Consider the following 13,609-nt stretch of genomic DNA (forward strand, 5'->3'; position numbering starts at 1 on the left):
TTTGGAAAAGATTTCAGTTAGATTACATCATGGTCAGACAAAAATTCCTAAATCAGATACTGGATTGTAAGGCGTACCCAGGAGCATATATAGACTCAGATCACAATGTATTAGTGATGAAGAGTAGATTGAAGTTTAATATGTTAGTCAGGAAGAATCAATAGGCAAAGAAGCGGGATACGGAAGTACTAAGGAATGATGAGATACGGCTAGGCTACAGATACAACAATAACAAATAGCTCAGCAGGCAGTACATTTGAGGAGTAATCGAAAAAGGGCAATCACAGAAGGTGGAAAGAAAAACATAGGTACAAAGAAGGTAACTGCAAAGAAACTATGAGTAACAGATGAAATACTTCAGTTGACCGGTGGAAAAGCAAGTACAAACATGTAAAGAGAAATACAGAAATACAGGTCTCTGAGAAATGTTTTTTTTTTGGAAATTTGTGGTAATGTCTTATGGGACCAAACTACTTAGGTCATCGATCTCTGAGCCTACACACTACTTAATTTAACTTACACTAACTTACGCTATGGACAACACACACCCATGCCCGAGGGAGGTCTCGAACCTCCGACGGTGAGAGCCGCACAGACCGTGACAACAGGGCTCTTCAGACCGCGGGACTACCCCGCGCGGCGGAAATGAAATAAATAGGAAGTGAAAGGAGGCTAAGACGAAATGATTGCATGGAAAATGTGAAGAAACCGAAAAAGAAATGATTGACGGAAGGACAGACTCAGCATATAGGAATTTCAAAACAGCCTTCGTTGACATTAAAAGCATGGGTGGTAACTTTAAGAGGTTAACGAGCATTCCACTGCTAAATGCAGAGGAGAGAGCGGATGGGTGGAAAGCATATAATGAAAGACTCTATGAAGTGCAAGATTTGTCTGATGTGACAAAAGAAGAAGGAGGAGTCGATTTAGAAGAGATAGGGGATCCAGTATTAGAATCATAATTCAAAAGAGCTTTAGAGGACTTAAGATCAAATAAGGCAGAAGGATTAGATAACATTCCATCAGAATTTCTAAAATAACTGGGGGAAATGGGAACAAAACGACTATTCACGCTGGTGTGTAGAATGTTTGAGTCTGGCGACATACCGTCTAACTTTCGGAAAAATATCATTCACACAATTCCAAAGACTGCACGAGCTGACAAGTGCGAGAATTATAGCACAATCAGCTTAACAGCTCATGAATCAAAGTTGCTGACAAGAATAGTATACAGAAGAATGGAAAAGAAAATATATGATGTGTTAGATGACTATCACTTTGGCTTTAGAAAAGGTAAAGGCACCAGAGAGGCAGTTCTGACATTGCAGTTGATAATGGAAGCAAGACTAAAGAAAAATAAAGACACGTTCATACGATTTGTCGACCTGGAAAAGCCGTTCGACAATGTAAAATTGTGCAAGATGTTCGAAATTCTGAGAAAAATAGGGGTAAGTTATAGGGAGAGACGGGTAATATACAATATGTACAAGAGCCAAGAGGGAATGAAGAGAGTGGACGACTAAGAACGAAGTGCTCGGATTGAAAAGGATGTAGTCTTTCGCACCTACTGGTCAACCTATACGTCGAAGTAGCAATGGCCGAAATAAAAGAAAGGTTCAGGAGTGGAATTAAAATTCAAGGTGAAAGGATGTCAGTGATAAGACTGGCTGATGACATTGCTGTCCGGAGTGAAAGTGAAGAAGAATTACCTGACCTGCTGAATGGAATGAACAATCTAATGGACTGAGAGTAAATCGAAGAAAGACGAAAGTAATCAGAACTAGCAGAAATACAGCGAGAAACTTGATGGCCACGAAGTAGATGAAGTTAAGGAGTTCTGGTTCCTATGCAGTAAAATAACCAATGACGAATGGAGCAAGAGGCAGACTAGCAATGGCAAATAGGGCGTTCCTGACCAAGAGAAATCTACTACTATCAAACATACGCCTTAATTTGAGGAAGAAATTTCTGAGAATGTACGTCTGGAGTACAGCATTGTATGGTAGTAAAACATGGACTGTGGAAAAAGAGATGAGAACCGAAGCATTTGATACGTGGTGCTACAGGCGAATATTGAAAATAAGCTTGACGACAAGGTAAGGAATAAGGAAGTTCTGTACAGAATCGGAGAGGAAAGGAATATGTGGAAAACACTGACAAGGAGAAGGGACAGGATAGAACATCTGTTACGACATGAGGAAACGACTTCCATGGCGCTAGATCGAGATGTAGAGAGCAAAAACTTTAGAGGAAGACAGAGACTTGAATACAACCAGCATATAATTGAGGACATAGGTTGGAGCTGCTACTCTGGGGTGAAGAGGTTTGCACAGGAGAGGAATTCGTGGTGGGTCGCATTAAACCAGTCAGAAGACAGATGAACCCCCCCCCCCCGCCCACCCGCCCTCCCCTCACAAAAAAAAGGTCCCCGTCAAAGTGTAGCTCAGTACCAGTAATTCTACTTTTTTGACTAACTTTTCCCTTTCAGTGCAAGTATGCCCAAATTATAAAAGACTCATTATCGTTTGGAGATGACTGACCAAGTTCAAGTGTCACTTGCAGTAAAGAAAGTAGAGGCCAACACTAGCAAATAGATGTGGCTGCCAAGGTACATCTTTTGTAAAATCTGCAAATGAAGCTAATGACCGTAATCTCACATGTATCTCTGTTAACAGAATTTTTGTTATGTATAAGGTCTGAAGTATAATTTTGCTGGCTATTTATTTGAGTTGTTTATACAACCATCTTGAAACCTTCCGTATCAACAGCAGTATTAATAAGCATGTTGCATGGCCTGCTGTGTCAACAAGCATACTGCATGGTTCTTGAATATCGCTGTTGTAGTGATGGATCTGAAGAGGGTTACGTATAAGTAAGTCGACCTTATAATAAGCTAAAAACCTCTACTTGCAAGTTACCAAATAGTCCCTGGAAACAAGAAGTGATAACACAGTGTCGTTTAGCTTAAAAATGTATGAATTTCGTTTCACGCCCATTACTTGTATTTTGCAGTAAAATAAATGGAAAATTTCTCGGAAGAGTTGCTAATCTCCTACCCCAGGTGGCGGATAGGGAGATGCTCACCAGATATTGTGGGTACGGGGAAATAAAATACCCTGAGTGGACCAAAACTAGTTCCAAGGGCACGGCGGTTCCACATGTCAGTGGCGGTACCCCAACAGTGTCTGTTCCACATGTTAGTGGCGGCTGATAAAATATACCTCAGGGCTAACAACCTTGTGAGTTAACGTCGTCACCCACTCACAAACTCGTTGGACTCAACATGAAGAGAAATATCAACAGAAATAATACCCCAGGTGGTAAACAATCCACCCTCAATCATGATGAGGCAAGCAGGTCATCGGATTCTGGGGAGCCTGCACTTTCATGTACTCCCTCACAACTGACCTCACATAAACGAGAACAGAAAAAAGAAAAGAAACATCACTTACATAGCTACAGTGAACATGAACTCTCTGATAAAGGTTGGTAAACTCAAACACACCATTGATGTGATGGAGAAGTGTAACATCAAGATAGTGGCATTACAAGCGGCTTGGTTCCCAGATGAGGATGCAATGGAATCCCAAGGATACCGGATCTATAAAGGAAAACCAGATGAAAGAGTGATGAAGACAGTTCCACACCTTGGTACTGGCTTTGCTGTACGTCATTGAATGGTCGACCATGTTTTAGAATTCACATCCCCAAATGGCAGAAGCTCCTCGTTATCCTCGAGGTCCCGCAATAGAGCATACATAAGAGTTAACTTCCATGCACCTACAAATGACACCAACAGGAAAGATCTGGAATCAGTGGAATACTACTGGAACACCCTTGAAGAGACCCTAGACAAGATGCCTAACCACCACATCATCATACTCATTGGTGACTTCAACGCACTAGTTGGCAAGGAAAAGAAGTACTTTAGGATAGTAGGTGGTTATCTGGCCCACAACAGGACCAACAGAAATGGCAGGCGCCTCATAGACCTTTGCCACAACTACAACCTGGTCCTAAAATCAATTGCGTTCAAGTGACTACCAAGGAAGGCCATGACCTGGAGGAATCCAGATCACATGCTGGGTGAATTTCAGATGGACCATGTGGCTATTGACAGGAGATGCCACAAGGAAATACAAAACATCAAGGTATTGAGGGGAACAAACCTCGACTCTGACCACTATCTCTCCCTAGTTAAGACCAACCTACAACATTTGAGAAGAGCTCACAATACCCTAAAGGTTTAGAGAATACTAAGGTTTAACATCAACTGACTGAGCGATAATGGTTGCGACTTCCAGATCACCCTTGAGAAGAACACACAGGAACAAGGGTGGCCTACTCTTCAAAAGGCTCTACTGGATGACGCTTAAGAAACTATATCTGCTTCGTCAAACAAAGGCAAGCATCCCTGGTGGGCCACAGAATGTGATCAAGCTATAGAGGAAAGGCGTAGAGCCTGGATCAAGTGGAATCAGAGCAAAGATGAGCCCAACCATCAGGCTTTCATGGCGCAAAGAAAAACAACAGCGAGCATCAACCACAAAACCAAGAGGAATTACAACAGGTCACAAAATACTACAGGCAGAAGAAGACTCCAAGAAAAAGAATTCAAGAAATCTCTACGAGCGGCTCAAGAAACAGACTACTTCATACACAGCCCCAACCCTGTATCTCAGAGGGCCAGATGGGAAACTCCAAATGAATAACAGGGACTGCACGAAAACATTTGGAGAATATTTCCAGAAACTCCTCAATGCAGAACAACCGAAAGAGAGTCTTGCTTTCGCCGAACCCACTGTCAGGAACCAGGACTCTATACCACCCAAAAGGGAAGAAATAGAGATCATCAAAGACCTCAAGAACAACAAGGCTCCAGGTGAAGAAATATGGAAGCACATAGATGACCAGTCCCTTCAGAGTATCACCCAGATCATTCAGGACATTTGGAGGACAGTGGTCTTGCCAGAGGGATGGACCTCAGCCATGATCCTACAAGATCTTCTCTGAAGCCTTGCTGCATAGTCACCAAACAGCTAGACTCCGAACTAGGTAAATACCAGGCTGGTTTCCGTGCAAGTAGCTCCTGCACAGCACAGATTCAAAACCTCAAGACCAATCTCTAATATAGGAGCTCAGAGGGACAACCCTGGGTAGCCATTATGGTAGACTTCCAATAGGCATATGACTCAACAGATCGACAGACCCTCTTCTCTACCCTGTGGGAACTAGGCCTAGACAGGAAGACTGCCAGACTGGTTCAAGCTACCCTAAAGAAAACCACCTCCAAATTCAGGGGTGAAATCTCCGTGAGCTTTCCCAACCAGACCCCATCCAGACAGGAGTCAGGCAGGGGGATGACTTCTCTTGCATCCTCTTCAACTGTGTATTGGAGAAAATCGTCAGAGAATGGACTTCCACAATGTCACCAGAAGCAAGACTGAAGCTTGAGTACAAGAAAGATAACCTCAAAGTACCCTGTCTAGCCTTTACTGATGATCTCACCCTATTGGCCAACAGCATGGAGGAGGCTACTCACCAACTACAGAGGCTCTACAGTATTGTGGCAAAAACCGGTTTGAGGGTCAACATACAGACGACTGAGTTCATCACCAATATCAAGCAGACTTCTTCTACAGTCCCACTAGAAAACAATACTATCTGTAAAGTCTCTGCAGTCAGGTACTTGGGAGAATGGATCTCAGAAAACGAGAGTGAAACCTTGACCATAGACGTCTGGTGCAGAGAGAGCCTATAATTCCTGTTAGAACACCTAAACCTCCAAGTGCCTATCCAAGAACATAGCTGAAGAACTGCAACTCAGTAGTAAAACCCTCTGCACTCTGTGCCTTTAAGTGCCTATTGATGAATCGAGAGGGCACACTCAGGAAACTAGAACTTAAAGAGAGGAAGATCCTGAGGAGAATACTAGGACTCATAAGAGAGGAAGACGGTACCTACAGAATCATGCACAATAATGAGCTCTACGAACATAAGGAAGACATAGTCACTTGTATGAGGAAAAGGCGACTGACCTTCTATGGGCACATGACCCGTCTGAATCACTCCAGGCTCACCAACAGGATCCTCACCGTGACAATCAGGGGAAAGGCGTCCAAAGCCAAATGGATCACCACTGCTAAATCAGACTTAGAGGAACTGCAGATATCATTAAAGACAACCGAGAACCGAACTCAATACCAACAGGTCATCCTGCAGGGAGTCTCCCCACTGTCTCTCACAGGCAAGAAGTGTACAGGCACCACCAGACCTACGTGGACGGATGAGAGGAAGCAGGCTCACAGCCAGAAGATGAAGGCATACTGGGCCAAGAAAAAGCAGAAGATCCTAGCTGAGAGTTAAGGCGAGCTCCGTGGTCCCTAGTAGATCGAAAAGCATTGAAAAAAAAGGAAGTTTTCTAAGGGTGAGGTAACACCACGGAAACATATTTGAGAAATAGTGAACAAAAAGGAAGCTTTTTGCTCGAGGTGGAATCCTCAAAAATATTTTCATTGCCATGAATAAGTGTGTAATCTTGAAATATTTCTGGCTTGTCCTGCGCAGGCTGTTCACGTTATAAATATCGACATGGAAATGTGGTTTGGCTATAGCGGAGCCGACTAGTCAAAAATTGCATCATATGTCACCACAATCTGCTGGATTCGTACTGTGCGTTGTTTGTTAATGCTACAAACAGACGTAGAAAAAACTATAGGCACGTCGGAGTCAGCCAGTAACATTTATTCCGAGCGCCTAGCCAGGAGTTACCGCTAGACAATGGTAACACACTACTGGCCATTAAAATTGCTACACGAAGAAGAAATGCAGATGATAAACGGGTATTCATTGGACAAATATATTATACCAGAACTGACATGTGATTACATTTTCACGCAATTTGGGTGCATAGATCCTGAGAAATCAGTACCCAGAACAACCACATCTGGCCGTAATAACGGTCTTGGTACGCCTGGGAATTCAGTCAAACAGAGCTTGGATGGCGTGTACAGGTACAGCTGCCCATGCAGCTTCAACACGATACCACAGTTCATCAAGAGTAGTGGCTGGCGTATTGCGACGAGCCAGTTGCTCAGCCACCATTGACCAGACGTTTTCAATTGGTGAGAGATCTGGAGAATGTGCTGGCCAGGGCAGCAGTCGAACATTTTCTGTATCCAGAAAGGCCCGTACAGGACGTTCAACATGCGGTCGTGCATTATCCTGCTGAAATGTAGGGTTTCGCAGGGATCGAGCGAAGGGTAGAAACACGGGTCGTAACACATCTGAAATGTAACGTTCACTGTTCAAAGTGCCGTCAGTGGGAACAAGAGGTGACCGAGACGTGTAACCAATGGCACCCCATAGCATCACGCCGGGTGATACCCCCCGTATGGCGATGACGAATACACGCTTCCAATGTGCGTTCACCTCGATGTCGCCAAACACGGATGCGACCATCATGATGCTGTAAACAGAACCTGGGTCCATCCGAAAAAATGACGTTGCCATTCGTGCACCCAGGTTCGTCGTTGAGTACACCATCGCAGGCGCTCCTGTCGGTGACGCAGCGTCAAGAATAACCACAGCCATGGCCTCCGAGCTGATAGTCCACGCTGCTGCAAACGTCGTCGAACTGTTGATGCAGATGGTTGTTGTCTTGCAAATGTCCCCATCTGTTGATTCAGGGATCGAGACGTGGCTGCACGATCCGTTACAGCCATGCGGATAAGATGCCTGTCATCTCGACTGCTAGTGATACGAGGCCGTTGGGATCCAGCACGGGGTTCCGTATCAACCTTCTGAACCCCCCGATCCCATATTCTGGTAACAGTCATTGGATCTCGACCAACGCGAGCAGCAATGTCGCGATACGATAAACCGTTATCGCGATAGGCTACAATCTTCCCATTATCAAAGCCGGAAACGTGATGGTACGCATTTCTCCTAGTTACACGAGGCATCACAACAACGTTTCACCAGGAAACGCCGGTCAGGTGCTTTTTGTGTATGAGAAATCGGTTGGAAACTTCCCTCATGTCAGCACGTTGTAGGTGTCGCCACCGGCGCCAACCTTGTGTGAACGATCTGAAAAGCTAATCATTTGCATATCACAACATCTTCTTCCCGTCGGTTAAATTTCGCGTCTATAGCACGTCATCTTCGTGGTGTAGCAATTTTTATGGCCATTAGTGTAATTACTGTTCTTTGGACTACACTGTGGCCATAATTGGCGATGATAGTATTTCACTGATAAAGCGGCCGGATTATTCATTGCAACTAAACTGTACTTGGTATTTTATGGTAGCGGTATAGCTGTGAATTTGCTATCTGCAACTGTGATAATGCGATCTGTCAATAGGTATTTCAGGTTCCTGCAGTGAAGGTGAAATTCTCCACAAGGGGGGAGGGGGGGGGGGCATTATTTACTCTATTGATGGCTTTTGCAAGAGCGAATCTGAAAGTGAGAAACCTGTTGTTAACCCAAAAGTGGACATCAAAAGTAGGTGGAGTCGAGAAGAAGACTGTAAAGTGTATTACAATCAAAGAGAGCTGTAGGAACGTTAGAAAAAAGGTGGTTTCGTGTTGCCGGGAAAGCCCCTAAATAGCAGGAAACCTGCAGCACTGCATGTTGGTTCTGACAAGGATGTTCTAAGGCAGTGCGTGTTAGGAATGTATATTATGGTATGCAAACGTGAACAGTACGAGGAGCATGTGATCAGTACCTTGCCACTCCCTCCAGAAATTACAGCAGCTACATGAATCCTGATGATGCCGCTGCGCCTTTATTGAAGAAGTTCCTCATGTGACTTCGCGAGGCTCAGTGGACCTCTTTCCGGACATCCTCGACCAGAGACTAATTCGAGAAGGTGCTGGGAATCAAAGCCGGGTCCTTCCGCAGCTATGCTGCGACGGTAAACATTCGACGACGAATTCAGTCGTATTATGGTATATGATGTACATAATGGTGAGTATTCAGCAGAACATAAATTAGTAAGAATGGCGCCTGAGAAGGCTGGATTCAAAGTTAGTTTTCCCCAATGTCATCAATTTTAAAAGACGTTGGTTTTTAAAATGTTTGAAGTAATGGTCGAAGGATATTTTTCATAGAATAGTTGCAGCATGGGACACATTCCTGAGAAAGATGTACGAAATAAGAAACGAAGGTAGTTTAACAGTTCATTACCTTGATAAAACATGGGTCACCCAGAATCATTCTTGGAAGGTCTCCTGAAAAATAAGTTATGGTGCTGGCGGTGTGAAAGTTCCAGTTGGTAAAAGATAAAGCATAAGTATTTTGCACGGTAGCCCTCCTTCTGGTTTTATTCCTGGACGCAAACTAGTAATTGCAACAGTAAAGTTAATTTCACATGAACTGTGTAGTGGCTCTACCGGTTTCGAGTAATTACGTACAGTCAGCAGACCATAAAGACGTATAGGCTAATGGCTAGAGATCTCTGCTTGGAGCGACCTAGCATGCTCTGATACAGTGTTTATGGTCTATAGACTGGTCAGTCGAAACCGGTATAGCCAGTAAGAAATTTATGTCAGTTCTGAGAACGTCTTTTATCACTGCTTTATTAGGTCCCTATAGTGAAAGGATCACATGTTGTTAAAAATTATCTACGCTGACGCGTTTCGGTCGTAGTATATCCTTAGAACATCTGTTAAATGAAACGTAAATGTCATGAATGTACAAGCGCAAACTATACATGAAATTAAGGTAAGAGTACCTGAAAGACTCACAATTAAGACAGTACCATAGGAAACGTATTTAGTACGGTGCCACAGAAATACTTCTCGACATTGGTGCTCAACTGATGGCGGCCTTCCATTATATTTCGCATTAGAAATAACTAGGAACCAGGAGCATCCTTCCTGCCAAAAATCAGTTTAAATTTGCAACCAGGAGATACTTGAGGCACAAAAATTAGTGGATTCACGTTTTGGGTTTCTCAGAAAGTTGGGTACGCTAACCAATGAAGAGGTAGTAGCAGCAGCTAAAAAGTAGCTGAGATGTATGGCAATGAATTAGGAGATCAACTAGGAAATTAACTGATATAGTTCCAGGCTTGTTCAAACTAATTTGAAACGGATGTTGAGGAACATGAAAACTAGTCTGAAGAGGTAGGTGTATAAACCCCTCTTTGAAGAAAGACCCTGGGATTCGTTTTCCTAATATCGAGGTTGCTATATAAATATACATATACATATGGTCACAAAATGTTGTTGAGAAACGTCATTTTGAAAATCTGAGTTTATCAAAACTGACTTTGAACCTGCTTGTTACGAGACAGGTACAGCATTTTAGTTTCGCACACTAATGAAATATATTTCAAGTGAAGTAAGTGAACAAAATATTGAAGGATCGTTAAAATGAATTGTGGGCGCAGACAAATTAGCCAGTAATATTACTCGAAATTTTCATTTAGAGGCTGATTGCGTTTGTATTTGATTTCTTACAAGTAAAACGTTTTTTTATTACATTAGATTTGTTATTTATTGTTTACCTAACAATCATGTTTGCTCATACTTACAATATCTTAGATTTAATATTAAAATACTGATTTTACGTGGACAAGAACTTCTGATTTTTTTAAAGATAGTTGTTGGTGTTGAATATCTTAATGATTTCAGTTCTGTCCACTTGTTAATGTCATTGGTTCATTAAACCATAAATTGTATAATAAAAATTTATACATTTAGAAAGTAAACACACAGACACACACATACACACACACACACACACACACACACACACACACGCACGCACACACACACACACACACATTCATACCGTTTCTCGATTTGTAGCCTTAATGTTTTTTTGGATTGTTCGCTATACTTTTATTCACTGTACAACCTAAAATTTTCTATTACGTAGCGTTACAATGTCAAAGATGAAATTTACTCACGTTGGGCGTCAGTACTGTATCATTTTTGACTACGATAGTCAGTAGAAGTTTGATGAAGGTCTTATAATCAGCAAAACTGTTTAACGAAATCAATTAATACTGTAGAACAGCGACAATTTTATACTTTTCGTTTCCAGTTAAATAATGAATCTGAACTGCTGCGTTTTAATTAGAAAATTCCATCCATCAGGTGCGTTCAATAAGTAATGTAACACATTTTTTTCTCGGCCAATTTCGGTTGAAAGATGCGGAATTTGCTGTGGGGCATAGTTTCATGAAGTTACGATATCTGGCGGGGCTTTATGTAGACTTCAAAATGACGTCTGTAACGGAGGTGCGCTCCTAACAGAGAGCTATCATTGAGTTTCTTTTGATGGAAAATGAGAGCATCGCAGATGTGTTCATAGGAGCTTGCAGAATGTCTACGGAAACCTGAGAGTGGAGAAAAGCACGGTGAGTCGTTGGGTAAGGAGTCCATCATCATCGGAACAAGGTCGAGCAAACCTGTCCGGTCTCCCGCCTGCTGGCCGGCCGCACACCGTTGCGACTCCTGCAATGCTGCTGGAACGTGCGGACACTCTCATTCGAGGAGACCGACGGATCATAATACAACACCCCACTGCACAAGTGGACGTCTCTGCTGGTAGTGCTGACACGTTCGTCCACCATTTGGGGTACCCAAAGATATATTACCGCCGGTTTCCTTGCCACGTAACAGAAGACCATAAAATCAATGAAGGGCCGTCTATGCGGACTTATTTGGGTGCAACGAGCCCGATGGTCAAAACTTTTTGTCGGTCACCGTCAAAGTCGATGAAACATGAGTTCATCATTTCGAATCGGACACAACACGACAATCCATGGCCTGACGTCCCAATATCTCTCCTCCGAAGAAAAAGTTCAAAGCCACACCCGCAGACGATAAAGTCGTGGCGTCGGTCTCCTGGGACGGTGAAAGGGCTATTCTGATTGATGTCTTCCGTCATGGTGCAACGATCAACGCTGAAGTGTATTGTGTTACCGTCAGGGAAACGACTTTAGCCTGTTCGTCGCCACAAAAATGCAAACGAAATTACAATGACAACTCAATGCCTCACGCAGCTCTCTGCAGCCAGGAGGATCTCACAAAACTTCGCTGGACTGATCTTGTTCATCCCCCCTACAGCCCGAGTCTCGCACCTTCCGACTTCCATCTGCTTGGCCCAGTGAAGGAAGCACGCGGCGTGAGGCAGTACTTGGATGTTTGGGAGACTACTGATGCAAGACGAGGTTGGCTCCGACATCGACCAGCAGAGTGGTACTACGCGGGCATACAGGCCCTCCCAGTAAGGTGGTGCGAGGCCGTCGAATTGAACGGAGATTGTGTTGAAAAGTAGGGTTTTGTTGCCAAAACAGTAAGAAAAAATTTGGTGTATTGAAATCCGCAATAAAACCAACTTTCTTTCAGAAAAAAAAGTGTTGGGTTGCTTATTGAACGACCCTCGTAAAGTGCAGTTATTTGCGGAGTACTTACCACAAAATTTCCCTTCGGAGCACCCGCTCAACAAATTTACGTAGATGGTAAATACGACGCTGGTCACAGCACAGCCACAGAGATCAAAGTGTGTGTGGGTGGTGAACTCACCGACGGACGTCGCCACCGCCAAGAGCAGAAACAGCGGCAGCACGCAGCCAGCTCCCAGGTACATCACTCGGCGGCCCTTCATGGCTACTGTGGCCTGTGGCGGACGTTGCCGTAGCTTTAAAGCCGGCTGGCGGTGTGGGGGAGGGATGAGATTGGGGGGGGGGGAGGGGAGAAGCAGTCGGAGGCCGGGCAGACGGCGGGCGCGACCTCGCGGCCGCTGCAGGTCCGCCGGCGACAAATACGGGCGCCCCGCGTCTCTGGTCAGGAAAACACTGCCCCCCTGTCACCTGCCACCTGTCACTTCACGACAGATTCTCCAAAAAAAATGTTGTCTACCAGCAAATAGCTGCTCACTCTATCACAAGCTTTCTTCTTATTCTTTAAAATTTTGTTTCGTTTATTGAACCATAGTCAAAATAACTTGGTACAAACAGACTGAAGAGCAAAAGGAAGTGACACACAATATCGTGTAGGGCCTCCGCGAGCACGCGGAAGCGCCGCAACACGACTTGGCTTGGACTCGACTAATGTCTGAAGTAGTGCTGGAGGGAACTGACACCATGAATCCTGCAGGGCTGTCCATAAATCCGTAACAATACGAAACGGTGGAGATCTATTCTGAACAGCACGCTGCAAGCCATCTCAGATATGCTCAATAATGTTCATGTCTGGGGAGTTTGGTGGCAAGCGGAAGTGTTTAAACTGAGAAGAGTGTACCTGGAGCCACTCTGTAGCAATTCTGGACATTTAGGGTGTCACATTGTCCTGCTGAAATTGCCCAAGTCCGTTGAATTGCACAATGGACATGAATGGATGCAGATGGTCAGACAGAATGCTTACGTATGTGTCACCTGTCAGAGTCGTATCTAGACGTATCATGGGTTCCAACTGCACACACTCCACACCGTTACAAAGCCTCCACCAGCGTGAACTGTCCCCTGCTGACATGCAGAGTTCATGGATTCATGAGGTTGACTCCATGTACATACACGTCTATCCGGTAGATACGATTTGAGACGACACTCGTCCGACAACGCAACATGTCTCCAGTCATCAACAGTACAATGTG

At 44.1% G+C, this 13,609-nt stretch overlaps 1 protein-coding gene across 1 annotated transcript in view; it reads right to left on the reverse strand.

Annotated features, from left to right (window-relative positions):
• LOC126458206 (kielin/chordin-like protein) overlaps nt 1-12,651 on the reverse strand; it is a 123,548-nt gene extending 110,897 nt beyond the window's left edge. The window contains exon 1 of the mRNA XM_050095101.1: nt 12,541-12,651. Within this exon, the coding sequence (XP_049951058.1) occupies nt 12,541-12,622 (82 nt within the window). The 5' untranslated portion in view covers nt 12,623-12,651. The remainder of the gene's footprint in view (nt 1-12,540) is intronic.
• Nucleotides 12,652-13,609: the final 958 nt, after the last annotated feature.

Source organism: Schistocerca serialis, chromosome 2 (genome assembly GCF_023864345.2).
Source record: "Schistocerca serialis cubense isolate TAMUIC-IGC-003099 chromosome 2, iqSchSeri2.2, whole genome shotgun sequence".
NCBI classification, from domain to species: domain Eukaryota; kingdom Metazoa; phylum Arthropoda; class Insecta; order Orthoptera; family Acrididae; genus Schistocerca; species Schistocerca serialis.